This window comes from Rutilus rutilus, assembly GCF_951802725.1.
Source record: "Rutilus rutilus genome assembly, chromosome: 17".
Classification (NCBI taxonomy): domain Eukaryota; kingdom Metazoa; phylum Chordata; class Actinopteri; order Cypriniformes; family Leuciscidae; genus Rutilus; species Rutilus rutilus.
In genome coordinates this window covers 30,457,561-30,466,016 of record NC_140230.1, presented here as the reverse complement: position 1 = coordinate 30,466,016, position 8,456 = coordinate 30,457,561, and the positions used below count along the sequence as shown (strand labels likewise).

The following is an 8,456-nucleotide window of genomic DNA, read 5'->3' as shown; positions in this document are numbered from 1 at the left end:
CCTAATGCCTCTGTCAAATCAGGGAGGAACCAGCACATACCAAATGTGGTCTCAGTGTGGTCTAGATGCGGTGTCTTAGTAATCATTATTCTATACCAGTCATTTCAATGAATAGAGAGAATTAAACACATTTAAACTCTCTTCTTTGTCCTGTGGGCTGTGGTATGTCAGCAGCTAAACCACCTGAACACTATACAGCTCAAAAAAAAAAAAAAGAAAAAAAAAGAAGCTGTTTCTTCTAGATTTACGATTTACTATTTTCAATGGTTTACATCGAGTAATACAGTAAGTAAATGTATGAGATTACATCTCGTGGTTCCATCACAATGAGGTACAGTCAAAAAAGTACTCTGGGTTCGGGCCGAGCACGGAGCCCTCCCCCCGCACAGCACGCCAAATACGCATTAAACTTTACCCCCTCTAATTGTATGTAAGTGTGAACTCGTGAAACTGTATTAATGGTTAGTTATCGTTCAGTCCCATCATACACTATAATATTAAAAATGTATGTTTTAAAAATGAAACATGGAATAAAAGTAAAATATCAGAACAGTGAGATAAGGCAAACATTAGGCTATATTATAGGCCCTATTATATTATAAATGTTTAATATAGCCTAATAGGAGATGTTGCTGTTCGTATTTTTGTCTGGTTTAAAATCAAAACAATAAATATATTTTATATAAAAGACTAATGAAGGCATGACTCGTTTTGGTAACTTGTTATCTAATAATGCATTGATTCCTATTCCTACATGTGGCCAAACTGCTGTAGCCGTCAGTGTACTGAGGACGTTTTTAGTTTCTCCAGTAGAGGGCGTCTATTAAATGTATTACAGTTTTTCTCGATTGTTTACACACATTTTCTGAAAGCATGCCTCATATTCTCAGAACTCTACACACAAATAAAAAAAACACACACACAATGGGCAACACTATGATGAATGGAAAACACTTCTTCTCCATTCATCATAATGACTTAGGCCTTTTTTTGTTCAGTGTTACACTTACTACAGACAGTACATACATGTGTGTTGTAAAATATTTGAGAATATTGTTTTTATACTCAGAACACACAAATACACAGTAACAAATATTTTATTTTTCCCACAAAAACATTGTACACAGTGTACATCCCAACCAACACAAAGTTGTACATACAGTGGTCTACATACAAAACAACAGAAGAATTTACTGTATACAGTTACAGTAAAAAAAAAAAAAAAATCCAATGTTGGCATTCATTGCTCCATTGAAGAGCTCACCTGTTGCGCTTTTATGCTAAAGCTCTGATTGCTAATTGTAAAACTGTGTGACGGGTGTTTGCCCATGTGATGAGTCAGTGTGCATATTTGAATGGCAGTGTGTTCTGTGAAAACAAGAGATTTTCTGCATGAAAATTGTGCCAAAAGCAGAGAATTGTGTGTAGTGTTTTGAAAAAGGTGTGTTTTAGAACTGCAATTTGAGTGTAAAGCAGGAATTGTGCTTGTAGTTTAGCAGAATTGGTTCAGGGGGTTGGTAAATTAATTACATGTTGTGGTCATTGTGTCTCAAATACCAGTATTTGTGTGTAAACAATTGAGAAAAACTGTAATTTGTTACAGGAGAACGCATAAAACATTTCTAAGGAATGTGGGTGTCACCCCCCCCGGTGGCTATTTTTGGAATTATGCTTAAACAAGATTTCATAGCTTCAATAGAACTTCAATTTTAGCAATATCAACTTCAAATTTGGAACACAACTTGGTTAGACATATGTCGTTGATTTTAAAGCAATTTTAGGGTAAAAAATATTTTATAAAATATAAATATTTTAGCTATAATAAAAATGGTTAATATTAGGCCTAGCCTGCTAGTTCTGCATTATAAATGTATTAAAATCTAACCACTTCATATCTGTGAGCAGTCTGCATTGTGACTGATTGAAGAAGAAAAAACATTGCCCCCATTACATGACATGATTTTAAAAAAAAATCAATTTGATGAAGTGACAAGGGGGGCTGACACACGGGGTAAAACCAGCATGGGGCAAAAGGCACAAAGTATTGATACAAATAATTTTACTAAAATAATTTTAATATATTTATGTTAATACTTGTTCAAAACAATCACTTTAGCAAAGTTTGTACTATTTTTGGTTTATTTTGGTAAATAAGTTTGTAATTGTACGCCTCAAAGGGTTAAAATCGATCTCGTTTCGGGGGTGGAGAGGGGGCACAAAATCAGATCTGCCCCCTCATGGCGGCAGCACAAAATCTGATCTGCCCCCTCATGGCGGCAACACAAAATCAGATCTGCCCCCTCATGGCGGCAGCACAAAATCTGATCTGCGCCCTCATGGCGGCAACACAAAATCAGATCTGCGCCCTCATGGCGGCGGCACAAAATCAGATCTGCGCCCTCATGGCGGCAGCACAAAATCAGATCTGCCCCCTCATGGCGGCAGCACAAAATCAGATCTGCCCCCTCATGGCGGCAGCACAAAATCAGATCTGCGCCCTCATGGCGGCGGCACAAAATCAGATCTGCGCCCTCATGGCGGCAGCACAAAATCAGATCTGCCCCCTCATGGCGGCAGCACAAAATCAGATCTGCCCCCTCATGGCGGCAGCACAAAATCAGATCTGCGCCCTCATGGCGGCGGCACAAAATCAGATCTGCCCCCTCATGGTGGCGGCCATGAACATCACTTATAACAGGCTGATGCACGTCGAGGCCAAATTTAACATTGTCCCGCAGGAATCCTCACGTCCTCTTTCATCAGTAACTCAAGAAAGGATTGTTCACACTGCTGAGTGATGGACTACACGTCTCACCTACAATACAAGAATCTAGCAGACTCCTGTATGAGGATGGCATGCTGCTCTGAATGCCACGATGTGAGATAATAATGCCTTGCGGCTTTGGCACAGGTGCTGACAACCGAGACAGACAACAAGGACCCTCTGACATCACATGAGTGTCAGAAATATCTGCACCTTCTTCTATTTTTACTTTTTCAGAATATCAGGGATGCTTTGTTTGTTTGTTTGCTTTTACCTGCATGTACACTATACCACATATACTGTATATTGCATACTTTTAAAAAGCACCATTGGCCGTTATGTTTTGAAGCACATACAACAGGAAATCTGAGCTCAGATGGGACATTTGGCATGTTGACCTCCTGGTGAAGATGTGAGTCTTGCATTTCAGTGAAATGGTAGTAGTATTAGTCATTTTCCCACCTCGTCAAACTACACCAATCTGAGCTGACTACCGTGGCCATGATGGCAGGGTGTAAAAATAGTAACAAACACTATTTATAAGGCACAGACACACTGAAGTAGCAGCCTTTATCAGAAGATCTGACTGATAACGTTCTTATCTTGGCTTGTTTGTTTTGACCGCTCACTGGATGAGATGCATTGCCTGAGCCGGACGCCCAGGTCATATCTGCTGAACTCCTACAGTGATTTCCAGGAGACTGATGAGATTGCCAGAGAATCGTATGAGGCCACCTGGTTAGACCTACTGATGGAGACCAGACCAGAATATAAGTATGCATTTCTGTCTCTGACTTTGTTTTGTCTTTGCAGATTTTAGATGTGTTTTAAGGAACGCTTCACCCAAAAATTCTAAATCTGTATATATTTTCTTGCCCTTGTTGTTCCAACCCTGCATGCTGTTATCAACAGTTAATAGTAATCAGGACTGTCATCAAGGAAAAATAAAAATAAAAATACAACAAAATCATTATAAAAGTCCTTAACACTCATGCAACATATTCAAAGATTTCTGCAAGGAACAAACCAAAATTGAGTTGTTATTCATTTAATATTTTCTCTCTGCTGCAACTCTTTCCTCACAGAATGTTATTGTATAGCTTCAAAAGACTTGGAATATAGCACACAAGTTCTATGGATTTTCTTTCTTTCTCATTACTCCAGTCTTCAGTGTCACATGATCCTTCAGAAATCATTCTAATATGATGCTCAAGAAACATTTCTTATTATTATCAATGTTGAAAACAGTTGTGCTGCTTAATATTTTTACATAAACCGTGATAATTGTTTTCAAGATTCATTAATGTAGGCCTATAGAAAGTTTAAAAGAACCGTTTAAATATATATATATTAATTTGTAACATTATACATGTCTTTACTGTCACTTTTGATCAATTGTATGCATCCTGCTGAATAATTAAATTTATGTCTATCCATAAAAATCGTAGTAGTAACCCCAATCCTTTGAACAGAAGTGAATTTTGAAAGGAACTTTGTAGCCTACGATTGTAAAGTGTGATTTTGAGTTTGTGAACAAAATGTTTTAAGTTGGTCATTGCTCAGAATTTACTTACTACTTATTAACTTTCACAAGTCCTCCTTCACAGAATGACAGTTGCTGAGAAGGACTCGATAAGAAAAGAGAGCTACGAACGTAAGCAGGTGGTTCATTTCACGGTGCGACGATTCCCAAACCAGAGGATTAGCATGGGGAGAGAAGGGGAGCCGATGTCGGAATATCGTTTACCTTACAGAAACATTCTCCCAATACCACTATTTGTGCCCAGAGTCGCCACACCGCCTGACGTGACCCGCGAGCCGTCGCCCGCCATGAACACTGAGACTAGTTTAAATGGAGTTTGCCTTCAGAAGAGAGAGGTCTCGTCCATTACCGAACACAAACCTCTGGTAATCCAACCCAGGAGTCCAGACTTCAGAGCGTCCAGCCTCATCTCTCCACCCCGAGACGCTCTTCGCTTCCAGCGACGAGAGTGATGAGCTGATGAAAGCTGTCTGCCATCATGGACATGGATACGATGCCAAGTATGGTGGGTGACCTCACTCACACTTGAACTCCAAAGCCTTCTAACCCCATATGCTCACGAATATTATTTACTTGAGAAACCTTAAGGAAGGAGGATACAGAGGCCGCAAAAAGTAATTTTCACAGACAAGGCTTAAGATAGTCCATGACTAAAATGCATGTTTGAGCTGTAAGCAACTACTTAAATGTCAGTGCCATTTTTTTGTCTCAAGATACACACCAACACCAGTGACGTTTTTTTTTCTTTTTCTAGGGCATCTTTATAAAAGCTACTTAAATGCCCTAAATTAACTAAGGACTAATCCTGGCTTAGTCTAAGCCCTGTCTGTGAAACCAGGCCACAATTTATGAATATTATGCCCGTTATGAATCATATCCGTTTTATCATTTGAAACTTTTTATTGTTAAATTATTTCGAAGTGTTTATTTATTTATTAGATATGTAATGCAGTAACATTTATACATTTTCTAAATTTAATTGATGATGCTAAATAGTTTCGCAAAAAAAAGGATAAACTGGGGAAACATTAATGATCTTGATCCTGAATAAAATGTCAACACTGCACAGGTCTGAATGAAATGTAATAAAATGTTTATATGGTTGATTATAAATTAATGAGCTGTTGCTCTTTCTCAGCAGGTTTACAATGAACTGCAAGGTCAGACATCTCTGATGGACGATCAACATCTGTTCAAAACAGTTAGTAGTTCTTGGAAAAAAAAAATGCAATTAATAAATGCTTTCTTGACTGTACATTTCATTCATATGCATTTATGAAATTATGTCTCACAATAAAAAAAGAAACCCGAGTCGATAAATTAATATATTTCTTTTCAGAAAACATTTACTGTATTTTATTTTTGTGGTACATATTAGTTATGAACCATCTTTAGATTGAGAATGAATTAATTCTCTGAAGTTCATAAGTAATGCAACAAATAAGAAAGCATTTGATTCTTCTGCATTCTACTTGATCAAAAAACAAAAACAATTCATGTTATGATATGATTGTCAAGGACTCAACAGGTTTCCTGAAAAAGTTTGGCATAGCTGATAAATAAATCATGACGATAACATTAGGAAAACATTTATGGAAACAAAATCGTACTTGTCTCTTTTCATAAAGATCAACTGTCCAGCATCAAGGTCTGCTGGAGGATGGCGATGCTCCTTTGAGCGTCTCCTCTGCCCTCTTGTGTTTCTGCAGGGTGACCTGCAGCTGCCAGTACCTGAGATACAGCCACATCAAATTCCCATTCCTGCGCTTATCCATGTTCAGTAAATCTGCACAGTGTCTGTCGTTCTTAAAAATGTCCCTGAGATCGTCCTCTAGGTTCAGCTCGGCACCCGCCGGGTTTTTAGCCACCTTCAGCAGCAGGTTCTTCTCCATCTCCAGACGATGTTCCCGTGGCATGAGGATGCTGCAGAAAGCGTCCTGCCTCTCCACTAGCTGAACCTCCAGTTCCTGTAGCAGAGCCTGAGCCCTGCGCTGCCAGTCCTCCTCTCGCTGCAGGGCTTTCCGCAGCGCCACCCCGGCCACGCCAGACTCCAGCAGGTGCTTCTTCTCCACTTCCAGATCCCGCCGTTCCTGCTGAAGCTGCTTCCGTTCCTCCATGAGCTGCTGACTCTGAGAGATCAGGGCTTTCTTGAAGCCCAGCACACGCTGGCGTTCCTTCTCAAGCTCCACCTCCAGGTGTGCTGCCGTCCGCTGGTTTTCCCTCAGCGTCTCCCTGTACTTCAGCTCCAGGTCTCTGCTGATGGCTGCCATGTCGCAATCGTACTTGTTCTTCACACCTTGGATCTGGCTCTGTGATTCTCGAGTCCATATCCAACCTAGTTGAAAATACACCCACAGAGATTTAAAAAAAAAACTCTTTCGTAAGAGTGACCAAAACAATTTAAACAGAATATGACTCTAAATCTACAACAAATTACATATATCAGTATACATCAGTTTTATTGTTAACTGAAACTATTAAAAAGGGTTAAATTGTAAACCCAAAACTTTTATTTTGGGTATTTCTAGCTATTTATCATACAGTGGATCAATAATATGTCCTTTTGTTTATCAATCAAAAAGATTACATATATTTTGAAAGGTAAACTGTCTTTTTTGAGAATATTTGGAAACCCTATATATCCTTTATTTCAAACTTTGATTTTAGTAATATAATGAATGAGGTAGAAAGAGATCAAATAGCTTGATTCTCAACTTATTTTCACCCACAATTATTACTACTAAACCATTAGTCATTTAATAATTTACTGTTTTTCCAAAATTACCCCTTTTTATAATATGATTTGCTTCTCTTGTATGCATGACTATTTCCAACTCTTCTTAATGTGTAGCCATCTGAACTGACCTTTTCTTTTCCCCCTTTTTTGGGGGTGTGTTTTGGTAGTTGTTGTTTTATGTTCATTATTATTATTACCATTATGTAAAAATATATATATATATTAAAACCAATTATTAATTCAAAAAAAGCTCAAATAAAATATAAATACTAGTTGAAAACTCAAAAATAAGAAATGTTGCCTTGGCAGCTGACTAAAATAAGTTTGAAAAATTGCTACTAAAACTTATAAGGCAAAACAGAAAAAAAAGAGAAAGACTGTGAATTTTAAATTGTTAATTAAAAATCTGATACAACATAATTGTTAACATATAGGAGATAAAGAGGTAATACTGTGTGAAAAGCTGTAGAATTTACTTGATGGATTGCTTTTACAAACCTCTCATAAACCCAGATTTCATTACAGATACAACCTATAAAGTGGATTATCAGTATAATGTAGCACACAAACATTCAAGACATTTGTGAGGGCGAATGACTTTGAAAAGCATGTAAAGACCCCTTACGAAATGCTGCCAGTCCGATCATGGGCACCAGCAGGGCATAATTCCATCTGCCCCCGTCATTTCCGGCTGGCTCTGGTCTAATATTCCATCTAGGAGGATCATTCAGGTCGTTCATGGAGAAACTCTGATCAGAAAGTGAAGTAAGGCTTTGTCACGGTTTCGTGCATCTGCCACACATCACACAAACCACTACACCAAACTATATTCTAATAAAGAGTACACAACACAACACTGCTAAAGCTGCAACCCTGAAAAATATTAAAAATGCATTTCTCCGGCAGTTAACAATAGATTTCATAAAAGATATGTTCACATTTTACTCTTGTGAACATGTTTCCTTTGCTTACCTTGAACAATCAAAAGTTTTTTTTTGCATAAAGTGCTTCCAGATCCAGACAGCCTGGACGATTATGTAATGTTCCATTAAAAACACCCAACATCCATTTATTATTTCATAAGGGAGTTGAATACGTTTATTATTAAAATATACATATCGAACGCATCGTATACAAGTATAAGTAGTCTTTAAAATAACTGATTACGTATATACGTATTATTAAATGCTCATAGATCCATCTTTATTTACAAAAATTACAGAAATACAACCGTATTGGATTTTGAACACCCCTAAAATATAGCAACATATTGGTATAGTCCGGAGAGCTGCGTATTTGAGATTCTAGATGTTCGCAACTGCGCAGGGGATGCGCAGAATAGTTTCAACTAACGAAACCCTCCTTTAATTACACTGAGATCTCTGTAGCTTTTTTTTAAAGAAATACTTTGT

At 37.9% G+C, this 8,456-nt stretch overlaps 2 protein-coding genes across 3 annotated transcripts; one reads left to right on the top strand and one right to left on the bottom strand.

Moving 5' to 3' along the window:
- Positions 1 to 3,264: 3,264 nt before the first annotated feature.
- Positions 3,265 to 5,624, top strand: LOC311275688 (telethonin). Of its 2 annotated transcripts, none has more exons than XM_084384859.1 (3): positions 3,265 to 3,538; positions 4,372 to 4,812; positions 5,449 to 5,624. In XM_084384859.1, the coding sequence occupies exons 1-2, from the start codon at positions 3,402 to 3,404 to the stop codon at positions 4,757 to 4,759; spliced, it is 525 nt and encodes a 174-aa protein (XP_084240985.1). In that variant the 5' UTR covers positions 3,265 to 3,401; the 3' UTR covers positions 4,760 to 4,812; positions 5,449 to 5,624. The 2 variants fall into 2 exon arrangements, with proteins under 2 accessions (XP_084240985.1, XP_084240986.1); XM_084384860.1 differs by having other exon boundaries at positions 5,446 to 5,530.
- On the bottom strand, positions 5,612 to 8,112 carry ccdc127a (coiled-coil domain containing 127a). Its single transcript, XM_084384858.1, has 3 exons — positions 8,017 to 8,112; positions 7,670 to 7,793; positions 5,612 to 6,642 (listed from the first exon to the last, which is right to left on the bottom strand). The coding sequence occupies exons 2-3, from the start codon at positions 7,782 to 7,784 to the stop codon at positions 5,951 to 5,953; spliced, it is 807 nt and encodes a 268-aa protein (XP_084240984.1). The 5' UTR covers positions 7,785 to 7,793; positions 8,017 to 8,112; the 3' UTR covers positions 5,612 to 5,950.
- Between the last annotated feature and the right edge of the window lie 344 nt (positions 8,113 to 8,456).

Excerpts from the sequence above, each read along its gene's own strand:
- ccdc127a (XM_084384858.1), bottom strand. The coding sequence starts at position 7,784 with ATGAACGACCTGAATGATCCTCCTAGATGGAATATTAGACCAGAGCCA. Across the intron at positions 6,643-7,669 it reads GATCGGACTGGCAGCATTTC|GTTGGATATGGACTCGAGAA; the intron begins GTAAGGGGTCTT and ends ATTTTCAACTAG.
- LOC311275688 (XM_084384859.1), top strand. The coding sequence starts at position 3,402 with ATGCATTGCCTGAGCCGGACGCCCAGGTCATATCTGCTGAACTCCTAC. Across the intron at positions 3,539-4,371 it reads GAGACCAGACCAGAATATAA|AATGACAGTTGCTGAGAAGG; the intron begins GTATGCATTTCT and ends CCTCCTTCACAG.